Here is a 16,847-nt window from a genome sequence, read left to right as displayed (position 1 = left end):
TGATTTTTGCTTTTTATGAAGAAAACTAGGGACAAATCGTAATAATTTAGTAATCAACATTTTGCTGCAAATGCTGTTAATTGGCAGAATCTTCTTTTTAAAATCCCTCCAATTAATCTCATTGCTTGTGTTACCAAGATCTGGCTTGAGAATTTTTATATCCAATGGGAAGAAAACAGCTTTCACCATTTGAATTATGGCAAATATGCACCTAGGCAAATACCTAAAGATGACAAGCACATTTTAAAGCTGATTTCCCTATAACATCACCATTACAAAGACTAAATCACCCATTAGCAACTGAAAGCTTTCTATTTAACAAACAGTGATTAGAGCACATACTGAATATTTCCTTGTCATCAATCTTCTTTTCTGCGTCCATCCATCTTTCTTCTAATTTAGTGCTGGCAGTAGCACACATGTTCACCGTGAATAATGACTGCCAGCCTCTTTAAGACAATGTACTGGAAAAGAGACAATAATCAAAATCTTTTGCTTGCAGTTGTAAGAGAATCAATAAAGCATGAGCGACTGCACTTTCTAACGGAAGCAGTCGAGCATATTGTGCAAATGCTTCCCTCCTAAAGGGTTTAATTATGAGTCGAGCTAATATTGAAGCAGAAAATTCTGTATACGAGTACAAGTATACGAGACTTGCCAAAAACCATGGAACGGCTCAGACATATCGCTAATTGCTCCAGAGCAAACAGATGTGTCTTCTATTTGGAGCCATTTTCAGCTTATTAAAGCACAGAGTGCCTTGTGGGACATCAAATGGCATTCGGAATAATTGATTGGCTGTGAATATTGTTTCAACCTACGGCATGCAAAAAGAAAATGCCATCCATATATCACTCTTTGAGTGGTGATTTTCAACTCAGAACCATGATTGAAAATCAACAGCAATATAACAGATTTTATGGCGTCTTCGAGCTTAACGTGACGCACAAATTGAATTTCACTGTAAAATGGCTGTAATTTAATTGCAATATTATCAAAAAGAACTAAGCCCCGCCTTAAATGTTTTACTGACCAATCCTGTGCTTGAAACCCCAAATCATTTTTTTTGTTTCTGTTGATTTTCAATGAAACTTCTTAAAGGGGTCATATAATGGTACATGCACTTTTACAAGTTGATTGTACTAAAATGTGTGTTGCCAGTGCCTGTACACAACCATCATATAATGATAAAAATCCATCCAGTGTTTTTTTTTAATCTCCTTATGTGTTTTCCCGTCTCAAATCGAGCCGCCTGACTGTGTGACGTCACACGGTCGGACGCCCCTCCCACGATTGTTGATTGACAGCAGCGTTTCAACACAGACCCGCCCTGAGCGAGCGATTGTGGTGTTCTGTTCTTGGGTGTAATAATGAACACTGCAGTCATTTTGATGTTCCTAAATCCGAACCGCTGAAGACGCAGTGGCTGAGTTTTGTTTTCGAAGGGAATATTCCCCACGATCAACGTCAATGCTTTCATGTTTGCGCGAATCATTTCTCACCAGACTGCTTAATAAACAAGGATCAGTATAAAGCTGGTTTTGCTAAGAAGCTGCTCCTGAAAAAAGAATCGGTACCAACTATTCGTGTTCCTGCTGCACCTCCAGAAGAAGTGAGTGTAAAGTTTTATTAACCTTTATATTAATCTTTGCAAATCGCTTGCACGCTTCACGATGAATGCGGCTAAGGTTTACACTCAGGGTACATTACGGCATGTTTTCTATGTACGACGTTCTCAATATAATTCATAATCCCACGTTTATAATGAACAACGCGTTATGGTTATTGTGTTATTACATACTGCGTACGCAGGTGTTAAAGTTAACATGGTAACACTACACTAAGCTTACTTTTGTAGATGGTTTATAACGGTGTCTGTTACTGATTAAGAAGTAATGTCAAAAAATCTAATTGATACGGTTGCACAGATGCGTCCTCACTCCTCAGAGACTCCCGCTGCCATTCTTTCTCCAAAATATACCCTCAACTGTTGTCAAGGCAACACTCCACGTGTGTTGTGTCAAAACGCCCCATAGAACAGAGGGGCGGGGTGACTGAAGCTCATTATCATTTAAAGACACATGCACTTAAATGGCGTGCTGAAAACAGAGCTGTTTTTGACCAGGTAAAATGACTGTTTTCTTACAATACTAATGAGAATTTTTCATTAAAGTATATTACAAACTTTTAATTTAGACCCTAAAGAATCATATTAACTTGTATAAAAATGGCATATGACCCCTTTAAATCTTGACATTGAATGACCTGTAGTGATGGGAGAAACAATTATTTACAAAACTTTGAATCAACTGAACCAATTGCTTCCCAAAATAAGTCACTGTTTCGAAGTGCCTTTTACAAAGCAATTTCAAATGTTTTATTGAAGGTGTGATCTATTAAATGCAATAACAACTTATCTGATACTATTAAATATGAAGTGTCTTGTTGTAGGGCTTGTTTTGTTTATTTTATGGAGAACTTGGTTAATCAGACCAATCAGAAACTCTTCCTTTTTATCATACAAATGTGTCATTAAATGTCTACAAATTTATAAATTTGATTCTGAGATCAGGTAAAAAAAACATACAGACACAGGTTTATGGGTTCAATTTCAAACCATTGAAATTTCGAAGAAATTCAAAACAGTTATGGCGTAACGAAGCCTCGTTTACTGAAATACCTTGACTTTGGTAGTTTGATGCGTGCTCCTAATCACTGGTTTGAAACAAATGATTCACAAAGGTTTCGAAGCTTCACAAAGGGTGTTTCGTAAGCGTCCATCACCAATGACCTGTACATACAAAAAAAAAAAAAAAAAAAAAAAAACTTAGCTAAGCTGCTAATTCAAGACATGATTTAAAAAAATAACATTAGAAAGAATTAAAGTTCCTTAAAGTGGTAAATAAAGTGTGCTCATAAAGTGGTAAAAATTGAATGGATATTACTCGTACGTGAGCTGGAATGAAGTGTGACATTGCAAGCATTTCATTTGCCATTTGTCTTGAAAGAAATTGTTAAATGAAGCAGAAGTGTGATTAAAAACTGCAGAGACTGCAAATCAGAATCGAGGCAGTTGGCTGAAAGGAGAGACGCTTAACATGAACGCAATTACAAGTGACAACTTTAAGTTAAAAAGAACAGTTCCTAACATTTCTACAATGCATTCACTACACTGTATGCCCTAATAAGTTAGCAGAACTCAAAAATAAATGAGGTGATCAGTTGTAGATATTGATTTTCTCCTTCACAAGAATGTTAATTGCTAACTTGATATATTGAGCAATATAATACAATAATTTGACTGTAGTGATCTCTTTAGCTACTCTGGCCTCTACGTTGACCTGAATCAATACCTGAAGTCTACTTTGAATTACTATCTTATCTATCTACTAAATTATTATCATTAATTTTCCTTGAAACAAATGTAGGATATTAATTTGGAAATGAGGGCTGAAGCAGATTCATTTACAGGGGGTGGGGAGGTCATTTCTGTCAAATTCAACTTAAAATTGTCTAAACACACAGATTGTCCATCAACAGAAACTGGAAAAGAGAAAAAGCTTGTCTATAACCATAGACAGTAAAAGAAATGGACAGAGCGATCTCATTGGAACTCAGTTGAGACAGTTGAAGCCCACTTTTAGCGATTTTTGAGAACTTCCGTTCCTGACGCGCAGACTCAGACCGACTCAAACTAAGCTTGATGACGTGAGCAACCTGTCTGACAGACGTTAATCTTCTAGTAGCTGTGCGTGAAAACTGCCAACGTTAATCTTGCAGAGACGGGGAACTTGAGCAAAGAGTCCTTTATCGTGAGTGAGCAGGAGTAAGTATTCCGTTGCTTTTATGGACTCATTATCTATGGGCTTCTCCCTTGACGGGACGTCCCCCCGATTGCCTGCGAGCTTCTCCTCCTGTCTGTACGGTAATTTCTGTACAGCGCGACAGAGAGTCGAGTGGTTATGACGCAATCGTTAGCCTATTTTTACTAAATCTGTTTCTACGGGGCCATAGTGTAACATAGAAGGTAATGGAGCCCTTTATACATTGTCGTGTTTCTTTAGAAATAAATAATGGACAAATGGAGTCTTTAAACGCCTCAGATGTAAAGTTATTCGCTGTCAAAGTGACGCAAAAATGAATGGGTGTCAATGGAAATGCTAACGCAAGTGAAGTTCTGCTACAACATGGCGGCACCCGGCCGGCTTCAACTTCCGGTCGATGGATTACCCCCTTGTCTATAACATAGCACACTGCAACAGGTGCTAAGTCAGAGGAGGCGGAGCTTAGCAAAGAAGGCGGAGCTTAGCAAAGGGTCATTTAGGTATTTTTGGATAATACCAGCCATTTTACAGATTGTAAAACAATAGCAAATAGCAAAGATTTGTATTGTCTAAGAATTTGCTTGTATTAAGTGCAGTCAGAAGTGTGGTTGTTCAAAATCAGGCTGAAAATTGATTGTGATCTGCCCATAGATGGTAAACCTTAAAGGGATACTTTTTACAACTCCCCCAGAGTTAAACTGTTGAGTTTTACCGTTTTTGAATCCATTCAGCCGATCTCCGGTTCTGGCGGTACCACTTTTAGCATAGCTTAGCATACATCATTGAAGTGGACAAGACCATTAGCATTTCTAAAAAAAAAATGACCAAAGAGTTTCGACATTTTTACTATTTAAAACTTGACTCTTCTGTAGTTACATGCACTAAGACCGACGGAAAATGTAAAGTTGCGATTTTCTAGGCTGATATGGCTAGGAACTATACTCTCATTCCTGCGTAATAAATAGTCTGGTAATAATCAAGAAACTTTACTGCCGTAACGTTACCATGAAAGCAGCAGGCGTAATGATATGACGCAGCGCCTGAAAATAGTTCCGTTGTGTTGACGGAAGGTAGCCTATTTTCAGGCGCTGCGTTTTTTTTACGCCTGCATAATAGGAAAAATATCGAAACTTTTTGGTCATTTTTTTTTTTAGAAATGCTAATGGTCTTGTCCACTTCAATGATGTATGCTAAGCTATGCTAAAAGTGGTACCGCCAGAACCGGAGATCGGCTGAATGGATTCAAAAACGGTAAAACTCAACAGTTTAACTCTGGGGGAGTTGTAAAATGAGCCTATTTCCAAAAAAAAGTGGAGTATCCCTTTAAGACCAATAAAACAAACTGAAGCTGGAATGTTTATTTATAATCTTGTCAATCCCTCTCTTCCTCTGATCTTGCTTCTCTATGCAGCAAGAAAGAACATTAATTCCAAAAATAGCCGAACAAAGTTTTAGATGAAAGCTGTTACTGATGCAAATAAGACAAGAGAGAAGATTGTGACATCAAATGTGGTGCTCTGTCAAGTCACACTCAAAAATACACAAGACGTGTGTCGCCTCAAACAAATCTAAAATTATCTTTCCACTACAAGATTCCAGTCTATGTGGTTCTAATGTGGTTTTGCTTCAGGTTCCAGATTTTACAGACAATCAAAAGCTGTCCTTAAAGATTAAAAACTGAAATTAATGTATATTACCATAAACTGCATAAACTCAACTATATGCAAAAACAGAAACAGAAAGAGAGGGACTGACAAAAAAACAGTCAAATAAAAAAGCAAAAGCGTGAAAATCGGAATTGAATGCCAACTCATATTATCCATTATACCTTGCTTTGATCATAATTTCCAAGGCAACCTGTTCATGTTGGAATCTGAATAATTGGCTGCTTCTGCCTTAACAAATGATTCTGCACAAAAATACGATTGAGTTTGGTTAGATGCACCATATTTACATCCAGTTCTGGACTGTTCAAGCGGAGTTGAGGCCAAAAATATGACCATCCGTGGCTATCAATTTGAGGAGCGACACTGACATCTAACGGTAGAGAAGTGAATTACACACTGCCCTCACTGTCGTGAAATTACGGATGTCTACGTCTTCTGTTTTGCCCACAGTTGAAAGGTCGATTTGAAGATGGCAGAGTCGTTGATTTGTAACAACACACAAAGCAGGTAAAAACGTGGGTGTTATATTACTAACATGAATATTAACTAGGCCTGTATTTATTTTGAAAACACATAGGCTACTATAATAACGCAGTAGGAACAGTGTAAATGAGGTTTCTGTCACACAGGGTGAGTTCTGTGCTAAACAGAGATGTGAAACAGTTCGGAAAGAAGTTCATGTTTGATTCCAATGAGGAGACGTGCTGGAATTCTGACCAGGTGATTTTGCCGAGATGATGCGACGCCTCGTGTTGCTTAACAATTGTGGTTGTCTCGTCCTTTTAACCCGTTTTACTATCTTTTTTTTTTAATAGGGTGAATCTCAGTGGGTAGTCTTTGAGTTTCCACAGCCTGTGAAAGTATCAGAGCTCATACTGCAGTTCCAAGGAGGGTTTTCAGGAAAATCTTGTAAATTAAAAGGTCAGTCATCATAAACAACAGCTTTAAGCGGTAACATTTGACAGAATGACCTACCATGAGCTCCGAAGATGTTATAAGCAATGGTAACCCATTCACTTTCTTGTGATTGACGTTGTTTTGAACAATAGTGTTTTCTACCGAAGTCCTTTGCAAATATTTTTATGAACTTAGTTTGTATTTTATTTGCTATTTTTGTTTTATTTTGACTAATCGAAAATTTAATACAGGTTAAAGCTGCAGTCCGTAGCTTTTTGGGGGGTTAAAAATGATCCAAAATACATAACCAGCCAGTGTTCAACGCTATCTGCTCGCCTTAGCTCGATTCAAAACGGTAAGCTTGTAATAATGTTTTTAATTCCAGTGGTACTGGTGGATTTCCGCGGGAGATTCGAGCATGTCTTTGCGTCATTACGTCACATCTGTACACATAAAGGAGGAGTCTCGGCTGGAAGGCTATATTGCGTGTGAGGATGTTGGAGGTGGAGATTTAGCCTTTTCTCACAGCACTTGATATAATTAAACTTATCAATTTGATGGCGGATCCAAAGGTTCAAACGACAATCACCAGTGACAACTAGATTCACCCGTTGTAAAATGCAAAAAACTTCGTTCGGACTTCGGAGTGGCTAACTTACAGAAAAAAGAGACTGCAACCGGGCCCATGCGAAAACAAGGATACATAGGAAGGACATTACATGTAGTCACACAACAATGCTGACGTTGTTAACATTAACAAGTTGAGAACAAAGTATAATTTGCACGGTTTTCCGTGATAAACGATTTTTAGATTTAATCAGCGCGATTTACTGCAATGTCAGAACCAGAACAAAAGTGGATGTTACTTACTTGTTCTGTTTGTTCTGTTGACATTTTCCGGTGAAAATGATTGTTATTCATACTTCCAAAAATAATAATCTGTGATTCTGAATGCCAGTATCCACACCGGCGCGGTGATTGACAGCTGCACAGTCTCCTCAATGTGTTCATCCGCACTGTGCGGTGTCGAACTACAACTCACATAAAGTTGATAATTCCGCGAACAGAGATGGCGACAAAGAGGGAAAAATGCGGACTGCAGCTTTAATGAAACGGAATCGATCGTCTTTTGTAAAATGGTTTCTCGGACAAGAAAAAATTTGTCTTTGGTCTGTAACTATCTTGGATTTAATATGGTTCTGTGTTAAGCCTTCCATGCCAGTTTTTCATTGAAAATTTACTGTTTGTGCTATTTTGGCGTAATCATATTTTGCAATTAATAATAATAAATAAATAAACAAGAGAAAATGTAAGGAGAACATTGATTGGATCGTTTTTGTTCGTGAAGTGGATGACAGCGTGTACTGAATCATTCAAAAATGCTGTTTCAGTCTCATAACAAGTGACAGCCTTAATGTGTGAGCCATTGAATCATTTATTCAACTGATTCCTTGATAAACTTTACTACATTCACATGGAAAAAACAGTTCTTTATAATACCATTTATATATAAATTCAGTAACATAGCACTCTTGCTTGTGATTTTTGCTTGCATTTCAAAAAGGCACGTACTGTATTTTGTTGGTATATTCGTAAATATTCTCATCTTGAATGTGCACCTTGAATATTATGAAAGTTTTTGGTAAACGAAGAAACCACTTACAACATCACTTAAAGTGTCACTGTTGTGCTCTATTACGAGTGTACTAAAGATTAAGTCACACAAATAGGCCTTATACAGTTGTGTTCATATGAGTTAGAGCCATTAAAATGCTTCCTCTTCTACAGGTTCTGCCAAAGAAGAGGACCTCGAACATATTTTAGACTTCTATCCAGAGGACAACAACTGTCTACAAATATCCTTCCATGTGGTGCAGTTTTATTCTTCAGCACCTTCTATTTTTTGCTTCCACTTATAAATGCATTTAATCACCATATTCTCTCAGATTGACTATCATGTAAACTCCACCAGAATTAGTGGACATTTCCGGTGCCTTCTACACCTTTTGTTTTCTGTCCATTCCAAGCCAATGGCCAAATTGCTCATGTCTTCATTTTATCCCAAGCTAATCAAATCCTTGATTCTTCACCCACAGTTTTCCCATTCAAGATGCCCCTTTGGTGCAGAGGCTGAAAATAGTGTTTGAAAACAGTGCTGACTTTTTTGGAAGAATAATTGTTTACACATTGGATATCCTGGGGGAAAAGGTTTTGTAATGTTTTGAGAAAAGGACAGAGAGGAAGTATGAAGAGGCGGGAATGCCAACCAGCTTTTCCCCTTTGTTTTCACCTCTGGATGTGGAGTTTATTCCCACCTACTCACAGGGAAAGCATCAACTGATGTTACTTTAGATCACATCTAATTTCTACAGAGGTTCTACAGATTATTCACGTGCCTTTTTAGGTCAACACACATGAACTGCATGTTTGTAAAAGAGTTTTTTAATTAAAAAAAAGTAGAAAAACAGATTGTTCTTTCTTTCATGTCAAAATAAAGCTATACAGTATGGAGGATTATTGTAAAGTCTTCAAAGAGCAGTCCTTTGCTTCATGTGTTCTCCGACACTGAAACTGGTCCCCGAAACAGCTTCAAAATGTGATCTTCAAGACTTTTTTGCACTGCAGATGAGTTGGTAGACTCGTCAGTTATTAGTTAATAAAATAAACTGGATTATTTGCATTTCAGTATACTGTAAGGAAAGACTTGCCTTTTTTGTGGCCCAATGCAACAGCAAGGGCAACAGGACTGTATCCAGAGTCTGCCTCGAACGTGATATCTGCCCCACATCCTAAACACAAACTTACTTCAGTTTGTCATCACAAATAACAAAACAAAATGTGTGAATATTTTGAAAAGACTTACTTAGGAGAGCTTCAACACATTTAATGTGATTACCACGAACTGCATAGAGAAGAGGGGTCCCACCATTCTGTGTTTGAAATTGAAAGCATGATTATGAGGTGTACATTTTCTACAGTAATTAATGTTTGTGTAAAATGTTTCAATAGTTTTTGTAAAACGTTGTAAAAAAAAATATATATATATATATATCAACATAATTAAATTGTTCATACCCAGTCATAGGAATCAATCTCAATGTCATGTTGTAGGAGAATATTAACAATATCTGCAAATCCTCCTGCGCTGGCCAAAGACAGGGCACTTTCTCGTTCCCGAGCTAGTGTTCTCGGATCTGCTCCCTAATGTAATGTAATATAATATCATATAATAATATATTGCCCAGTCTCAGTGGCTAAAAAAATGTGTCTTTCTCACCTTCTGAAGGAGAAACTCTACCACCATTATCTCTCCAAATGCAGCAGCCCACATTAGTGGTGTGAAACCTCGCTCATCTTGACTGTTAAGCAGAGAGCTGTCTGCAAGATTACCCATATATGTTGTTCATTTATTTCAGCAAGCGTTGGATAACTATATATTATTTATTTATGGGTACCTTTGGATAAATGTATCTCCAGTTGTGAAATCTCTCCATGGGCTGCCAGCTGATGAATTGAGAGGTCTACAAAGCATAATTAAAACTCACAATTATGTTAAAAAAGGCTGCATTTCGTGCATTTGGAAGGAGGTGAAAGACTCACTATCTAAAGTGGCCGGTCGGACTGTGACCTCATTCCCACGCTGTTTATTCGTCAGAGTGGTCGAGTGGTTCTCGTCAAGTCTGTTTTCCATAATCACTGATCATTACACCTGCTTTAAAATGTACGCAATTTCGAAAATAAACAATGTTAGCACAAATTACTATGTAGCCTATATTTTTTAATACTAATATGAAATAATAAAATGTGTCTTAGGAGTATCTTACCTTCGATTCCTTACACTTTATGAGCAAATACTTTGATCATAAACTTCACAGGCTTGTAAGATCACATAACGTTATGCTGCGTCTGTTTCCTGATTCGTTTGCAAAAGTGAAACTGAAATAGGAGACTTGCATGTGCATTGAACTCAACACAAACCGCACACTAATGAATCACATCGTATCAAGTACTTTTCTCATCATATATATTGTACTTTTTGCTGCAAACTTAATCGCATCCTTCTAAACAATTAGAGTTGGAAGTGTAGCTGTAAGTTGTTTTCGTGAACGATTCTGTGGTTTTGAACGAATCTTTAAAGAATCGTTCTAGTTCACTTTCATTCACTGACTCTTTTAAGCGCGTGACTTGCTTTCTTGCCTTCAAAGACTGACTACAGTTGGAGCCAATAGCATTCGAGTGCGGGCTGGGGAGAAGCATTTCATTGGTTGGATCAATTAAATCAATACGCCCCCTTCACTGCGTTTTGATTCGGCTTATGAATAGGAATATGTACAGTGACTTATAATAATAACCCACTATTAAAATAGCTTAAGAACATTATTGAAACATATGTTTGTTTGCTTGTCTTTTTCAAGAGCTTAAAATAGTCAGCCCAGCAGCTGCAAATCGTCTTTTTGTATTTTGTGGGGTAAACGCTTATGATGCTTGGTTATATACTCTTTCTGAGATCTAGAGTTGAAAAACTATTACAATAAGACTTATTTCAGTCATGAGCGACTCGGTATTTTTAACAAATCGTTCAATGACTCCCTCAATGTGTTAATCTGCAGAAAGGGCAACTGAACGATTCCGTGAATGAATCTTTTTGCTGAGTCAATTCAGAAGATTCGAACTAGTGGCTAGGAACTCGTTATTGGGCTGGTGTTCCTACGGATGATGTTTTGGGAGCACAATCGTAGGAATACAGCAGCGGCGCATTGATAATTCAGAAGGAAGTTTAAGTCATACATTGATAAAAATGGAGGATCAAGAAATGCAATTAAAAGTAAAAAGAGGTATCCTGGCTAGATTCAGAATTCGTGTGCATGTTGATTCATGTTTCATAACTTTTCATTTACATAACACAGATTATTAGACGCCTTTTATGTGTTTGTCGTCAGAAGTCTGGTTTGTTATGATCCTATTGAAGGGATGCTGATGCCTTGTTTTCTTTATTTCTTCTACAGTGACTGATAAATTCACAGAGAGTATGTATGTGTTGGCCAATGAACCGTCTATAGCGCTTTATAGGTTACAGGAGCACGTCAGGAGATCTCTACCAGAGCTCGTGCAACACAAGGTGCGTTTCATTGATATTGCTCAGCCTATATCCAGTCAGTGCTGGGTAGATTTACAAATTGTTGTCCAATACTGAATGCAAATTACATGATAAAAACTGTAGTTGCATTACACATTTTAGGTAATGTAATCTGATTACTTTTAGATTATTTTTAGCCTAACTTGTTTATAAAATTTAAATGAATAGTATAATCTTGTTACATTATAACATAAAATAATACATTACGTCAGGGTCTCCCTAACTAGTGTTTGGGAAGGAACTGCATGGGGTTCATACATTTATAAAAAGCTAATAATTAATTAAATAATGAAAAAAAGAAGAAGAAATAAATAAGCAGCCCTTAATTTTCTGTGTAATTATAGTCACCTGGCTAGTGGCTGGTCTGTGTGTGCAATTTCACAAAACTTTTGAAAAAAAGGAAAATTATACTATATATATATATATATATATATATATATATATATATATATATACACACACAACCTAATTTGTGTTTTAAGCAACTATTGTTGTGTACTTTTGTTTTATTTATTGGCTTGTATTTATACTTGTATTTCTTGTAGAGCTTTGTGTATGAGAAAAGTATATTATAAATAAAATGTATAAAATAAAGAATAAAATATTAATATTTTGTCTGCCATCTACATTATTTAACACTTAAACACATGTATGTCCTAAGCTGTCTTTAGTGTTGTAATGAATTATGAATTTGTAGACAGACATGCAGAGCTGGGAGGAGCAGAGTCAGGGAGCAATCTACACTGTTGAATATGCATGCAGGTAAGATTTGCATTACATAAACAGACAAATTGATTATTCATATTATGTACATACTTCATGGCTGTTTTCCTTTCAGTGCGGTTAAAAGCATGACAAACAGTAGCCTCTATTTCAAGAACATAGATGGTCTTCTGCGCCAAGCCATTTCACTGAAGGAACAGATGAGCAGCTCGCAGGGACGGAGGTTGTACTCACTATCCATTTTAAGCCATTGCAATTAAACGCATTCACTATTATTCTTTTCCCTTTTTTGTGTAGTTTTATATATCACTTGTTAAATGTGACATTTTCATGCTTTCATTTTTCTTTGCTTGATTGTTTCACTTTTAAGTTGCTCACTTTTTCTGTTTTTAAACATGCATGTGGCTTCAGTGCTGTGAAACCTGAAATTAATCCAAACGATACACCCACACACACTTCAGTCACACCACCTTGACTCATGGAAATCTTTCTCCAAGGTTAGTTTTGCTTCATTTTTGTGTCTTTCTACATCAGTGTTAATAGTAATTTGGTGGTTTATATACGAAATTGTTAAAAGATCAGAAACCTCTTCATTGTTTTTCCAGATTTATTATGACGCATTTTAAATGCCAATTCAAATCGGCTTCTCCCACATATTTAATTTATTATGTGGTAATATGTCATTTTTCATCGCATCTTAATTTTTATAGTTGTATTTTTCTATAGCAAATCATGTTTACTGTAGCGCATTGAATAAACAATTGTATTTTAAGCGAAAGTAAAAGAAAACATTCATTATCCAATTACAGCTACACAAATTCAAGTACACAAAGTATTTCAGTAGTAATTTCACAATATTATTTAAAAATCTGTTAGTGTGATTTCTAACACCTGTAAGGTGATATTAGGTGCACAAAAATGTTTTTTTTTTTTTTTACATATTTTGCTTTAAATGTCACAAATAATTTGGCCGCCTTCTAAGACAATAATGTATAGACATGCAGCATTATATATATATAGTGCACATCTTGACACAAAAGTGGATGTGATACTATTCATACTAAAGTTGAATCCTTGACCGTGGCTTTGCGAGCTATTATAGATCTCATCTCGCTGTTGACGCCGTTCCAGGGTTTTGCCTGAGTGTGAAACCGGCCAGACTCTGTTGAAAAGGTCCGGTGTGTCTGTCCACTCCCACCGCCGCTGTAGCTGTCCTTATCGCTAGAGTGAACGTGAGGCCCGTTGGATGGCGAGTACAGCGATTTAGGATCGATGTGAGCGGGGTTGATGTAATGTCTATGCAGGTTGGCTAAGCTGTGTTGCCTCATTGGCTTTTCCGTAATGCTTAGGTTCGAAGTATGGATTCCTGGGCTGTTTTCAGGGTAGTTGTGGTACATGGTGTGGGTATGTTCGCTGCGGAAGGATTTGGCTGTATGTGCGCCCCGTATTAGGGAGTGAATAACGATAAGTAGCAGAACGAGAACACCAGAGGAGAGCACACACACACTGGCTATGCCAGTCTCGACTTCAAACGCCAATATCATGTAAATAGACATGGCTGTGAAGAAGAAAAAAAAAGAAGATATATTAATGTCAAATCACTTCTGAATGATGAATATAAACTAATGTATTGTTTTTGCTTTACAGGAAAAAAACTTTGGATTCTGGCATGCTTAAGGATGGAGAAAAGCACAGCTCTGGGATATAAACTTGATCACTGATGAAGAACTGGATGAAACCATATGTCATATTCAGTTGGTGCCACCACGTCATATTGATGATGATTGCTACTCTAAAGTATGAAAGGCCATTTATACCTCAGTTAAAAAATAAAAAAGTTAATTCTGAGTTTAAATATGAAACAAAGTCACATTGTGAGATGTAAAGTCACAGTTGGGAAATATAAAGCTGCAACTGCAAGAAAAAAAAAGGGCAAAATCCGAGATTTAATGTACCAGTGTAACATGAGGTCACAATTGCGAAATTTAAAGTTACATTGTAAGATGTAAAGTCACAATTGAGAGCTATAAAGTTTATAAAGGAAAATATTGCAATTGCGAGATTTAATTTGGCATTGTAACATATAAAGTCACATTATGAGATTTAAAGTCACAATTAAGAAATTTAAAGTCACTTTGTGAGATGTAAAGTCACAGTTGGGAAATATAAAAAGTTGCAACTGTGAAGAAAATATCACAGTTTTATGAGATTTAATGCCACATTGCGACATATAAGTCACAGTTGCAATCGCAGTTACCAATATTTTATTTACTCTTAGGTGGAAATGGGCTTCCATACTAAAGAGCCAAAAAAGAAAAGACAAAAACGACATCTTTTTGTATAAAAGATGTAAGGATCGGCATATATTCATAAGCTGCTTTGGGGGATATTTTGCACTATAATTCTACTTGTTCTAACTATGTTCTGTAAATGTGTGTATTCTGAATCTGATAATTAAAGTTTTTAGTATAACTCATGTCTGACTTTCCTCTGGTTTTTCATGTCCACTTACCAGCTAAGTAAACTGAAACTCCAAGGCAAAACAGCCCAATGTTCACATGCCGGACAGCCCTGCTATCCGATAAAAACCAGTCGGCCCTTGGAATATAAGCAAAAAACAAAATAGATCACTTCTAGTTGTGTGGACTAGTAGCAGGGCCTCAATTTGCAAAACAAATAGACAGATATCAGTGACCTGCTAGAATACATAAAGCAACCATTCATGCTGCTCTATACTTTGAATTGGAAGTCATTTAAAATGTTTAAACCTAGTATAGGCTATATCTTGGAAAAAGGTTCTGGAGCTCAATATGAAATACAAAGGTCCAGTAGACCTAAATGGCAATTATGTTTGATATACAATGGCCCCAAAAGTGTTTGGACACCTGATCCACAAATAAGTTGAACTAATGAACTAATTTCAATGACTTTCAAGGTGATTTTTAGTAGATGTATGAAGTAAATTTACCTTATGTTCACTCAGGTGTGATTCATCGCATGTACTATGGAAATGTTCCACTAAAGTTAGACAACCACAAATGATTTTCATTTTCAGATGCTTTTTGTGTATCGTAAAAATTTTAGACCTAACAAACTCTTTTGGGGGGGCATTGTTTTGCTTGAAAAGTGAGCTTGTACTATCGTTCTTCCGAATAAATGTCACTCACTTTGGTCGACATTCTGTAACTATACAAGTACGTTTCTCCATTACCTTTGTGTATCTTGTTCTCCTCGGCATATTTCAGTGGCGAAATAGCTGTGAAGCAAACACACAACAACTGAGCTCAAGTTGAGTGTCAGAGACAAAGCTGAGAGGACCGTAGAAACGGGCAATAACACCGCTGTGATCTCACTCGACACGAAAGTAGGCGAATCTTTTATAACAACCTGTTGCGTTTGGAGCTGGCAAATCAAAATGACGGATAGCACGGACATTATTGCGGATAAAATCCCTAAAAACGCGAGCACCACGAGAGAACGCTGACTATAGGAATGCGTCATGTCCGACAGTGGATAAATGTCCGATTTACTTCACAAACAAACAGCGATAGTCCATCAAAAATAATATTTTTTCCACTTTTCCTTGCTACTTTCTCGCTATGTTTTCTGTTGTCGGTTTTCTTGAGGCTCAAAACAAACGATGCGCGAGTGGCTGCTGTGGAATGCGCGTGCTCTCGTGCCGCTGTTGTTCAGTCAGAGCATGTGATCCACTTTAAATCCCCAGATTATACACATTTCATGCAACAATGAACTTTTTATTTGGATTTATTCGTCTAAGAAGCCATACCGCAACTTACTCGCCCTACACTTATTTGTCCGTTGAAAAGCAACGCGCTTGCCTATGCCATCCACGTTTTATTATCCAGTGCATGCAGCAGGTGTAAAGCACTAATAATAAAAGTCTATATGCGTCCATCAGCATGAGCGAAATTTAGGACAAAAATAGTATTATTATTTAAATTATTTTATTACATATTGTATTATATTTTTTTATTATTATGTATTTTAACAGTTCTTAACATTTATATGAACAGTTAGTGTTGTTTGTCAACACCGGTAATCGAGAATGTGGTCGAAGTTTCCCATATTTTGCTTATGTGTGTGTTTGTGTGTGTGTGTGTGTGTGTGTACTGTATTTGAATGCAATGTCATTTAAAAAACATTAAAAACTTTATCAGCAACAAAGTTTATCTCCATTTTTCTAAAGCTAGTATTTCTTATTATATGACTATTAACTTGCTAGAATGCAAAAACATTTTTGCTCAAATGGGCCCATTTGCATGACAAGATATTAAGAATGATTATTTTGCACAAAAAACACCGTAAAATAAGGTTGCTGCATTACATTTTTAATTACAATCATCTTGGATGTTTGTCATTTCAACTTAAATTACAATAAACTGACTTAAAATTAGTTGAATCTTGTAGGCTATAACTTGTAAAATGTAAAACTTGTGTCATAACTTACTGATCATCTCATTTTTTATTTATTTACAATCTGTATGTTGAATGTAATTTAAAATTGGCATATATTTCTTCAGTGTCATAGTATTTAAGCTTAGTAGCATAAAGGTGAAACGTTGCTTATTACCTTAACTC

General features: G+C 36.6%; 4 protein-coding genes across 7 annotated transcripts; 2 read left to right on the top strand and 2 right to left on the bottom strand.

The window, feature by feature from the left end:
• Window positions 1-5,905: 5,905 nt before the first annotated feature.
• Window positions 5,906-8,857, top strand: nr2c2ap (nuclear receptor 2C2-associated protein). The gene is made up of 5 exons (XM_056256469.1): window positions 5,906-5,998; window positions 6,121-6,211; window positions 6,307-6,412; window positions 8,177-8,245; window positions 8,484-8,857. Exons 1-5 carry the CDS (start codon window positions 5,961-5,963, stop codon window positions 8,603-8,605), a joined length of 426 nt encoding a protein of 141 aa, XP_056112444.1. The 5' UTR covers window positions 5,906-5,960; the 3' UTR covers window positions 8,606-8,857.
• On the bottom strand, window positions 8,839-10,466 carry rfxank (regulatory factor X-associated ankyrin-containing protein). 2 transcript variants are annotated; one of them, XM_056256466.1, is made up of 8 exons: window positions 10,213-10,466; window positions 9,989-10,100; window positions 9,844-9,909; window positions 9,666-9,766; window positions 9,464-9,589; window positions 9,252-9,318; window positions 9,097-9,177; window positions 8,839-9,007 (listed from the first exon to the last, which is right to left on the bottom strand). In XM_056256466.1, exons 2-8 carry the CDS (start codon window positions 10,077-10,079, stop codon window positions 8,937-8,939), a joined length of 603 nt encoding a protein of 200 aa, XP_056112441.1. In that variant the 5' UTR covers window positions 10,080-10,100; window positions 10,213-10,466; the 3' UTR covers window positions 8,839-8,936. The 2 variants fall into 2 exon arrangements, with proteins under 2 accessions (XP_056112441.1, XP_056112442.1); XM_056256467.1 differs by having other exon boundaries at window positions 9,989-10,097.
• A 697-nt stretch (window positions 10,467-11,163) lies between these two features.
• borcs8 (BLOC-1 related complex subunit 8) lies at window positions 11,164-14,172 on the top strand. 3 transcript variants are annotated; one of them, XM_056256463.1, is made up of 6 exons: window positions 11,164-11,223; window positions 11,395-11,507; window positions 12,223-12,287; window positions 12,364-12,471; window positions 12,660-12,745; window positions 13,896-14,172. In XM_056256463.1, the coding sequence occupies exons 1-5, from the start codon at window positions 11,187-11,189 to the stop codon at window positions 12,721-12,723; spliced, it is 387 nt and encodes a 128-aa protein (XP_056112438.1). In that variant the 5' UTR covers window positions 11,164-11,186; the 3' UTR covers window positions 12,724-12,745; window positions 13,896-14,172. The 3 variants fall into 3 exon arrangements, with proteins under 3 accessions (XP_056112438.1, XP_056112440.1, XP_056112439.1); XM_056256465.1 differs by lacking the exon at window positions 12,660-12,745; XM_056256464.1 differs by lacking the exon at window positions 13,896-14,172 and having other exon boundaries at window positions 12,660-12,746.
• Window positions 13,049-16,156, bottom strand: tmem221 (transmembrane protein 221). The gene is made up of 3 exons (XM_056256462.1): window positions 15,460-16,156; window positions 14,761-14,846; window positions 13,049-13,806 (listed from the first exon to the last, which is right to left on the bottom strand). The coding sequence occupies exons 1-3, from the start codon at window positions 15,747-15,749 to the stop codon at window positions 13,304-13,306; spliced, it is 879 nt and encodes a 292-aa protein (XP_056112437.1). The 5' UTR covers window positions 15,750-16,156; the 3' UTR covers window positions 13,049-13,303.
• Window positions 16,157-16,847: the final 691 nt, after the last annotated feature.

The sequence above is a fragment of the Rhinichthys klamathensis genome, unplaced genomic scaffold (assembly GCF_029890125.1).
Source record: "Rhinichthys klamathensis goyatoka isolate OS25496 unplaced genomic scaffold, OSU_Roscu_1.1 h1tg000127l_1, whole genome shotgun sequence".
In the NCBI taxonomy this organism is placed as follows: Eukaryota; Metazoa; Chordata; class Actinopteri; order Cypriniformes; family Leuciscidae; genus Rhinichthys; species Rhinichthys klamathensis.
Note: the sequence above shows the minus strand (reverse complement) of the source record. Positions and strands in the feature narration are given on the sequence as shown.

Bases quoted from the DNA above. Each gene is read 5' to 3' on its own strand.
- nr2c2ap (XM_056256469.1), top strand. From the start codon at position 5,961: ATGGCAGAGTCGTTGATTTGTAACAACACACAAAGCAG. The intron at 6,212-6,306 runs GTGATTTTGCCG...TTTTTTTAATAG, and splicing joins CGTGCTGGAATTCTGACCAG to GGTGAATCTCAGTGGGTAGT. The intron at 8,246-8,483 runs TATCCTTCCATG...TCTTCACCCACA, and splicing joins GGACAACAACTGTCTACAAA to GTTTTCCCATTCAAGATGCC.
- tmem221 (XM_056256462.1), bottom strand. From the start codon at position 15,749: ATGACGCATTCCTATAGTCAGCGTTCTCTCGTGGTGCTCGCGTTTTTA. The intron at 14,847-15,459 runs GTAATGGAGAAA...TTATATTCCAAG, and splicing joins GGAGAACAAGATACACAAAG to GGCCGACTGGTTTTTATCGG. The intron at 13,807-14,760 runs GTAAGTGGACAT...TCTTCTTCACAG, and splicing joins AGTTTCAGTTTACTTAGCTG to CCATGTCTATTTACATGATA.
- borcs8 (XM_056256463.1), top strand. From the start codon at position 11,187: ATGGAGGATCAAGAAATGCAATTAAAAGTAAAAAGAG. The intron at 11,224-11,394 runs GTATCCTGGCTA...TTTCTTCTACAG, and splicing joins GCAATTAAAAGTAAAAAGAG to TGACTGATAAATTCACAGAG. The intron at 12,472-12,659 runs GTTGTACTCACT...ATGTGGCTTCAG, and splicing joins AGCAGCTCGCAGGGACGGAG to TGCTGTGAAACCTGAAATTA.
- rfxank (XM_056256466.1), bottom strand. From the start codon at position 10,079: ATGGAAAACAGACTTGACGAGAACCACTCGACCACTCTGACGAATAAA. The intron at 9,319-9,463 runs GTATGAACAATT...TTTCAAACACAG, and splicing joins AGATTGATTCCTATGACTGG to AATGGTGGGACCCCTCTTCT. The intron at 9,008-9,096 runs GCAAGTCTTTCC...ACTCATCTGCAG, and splicing joins TGCATTGGGCCACAAAAAAG to TGCAAAAAAGTCTTGAAGAT.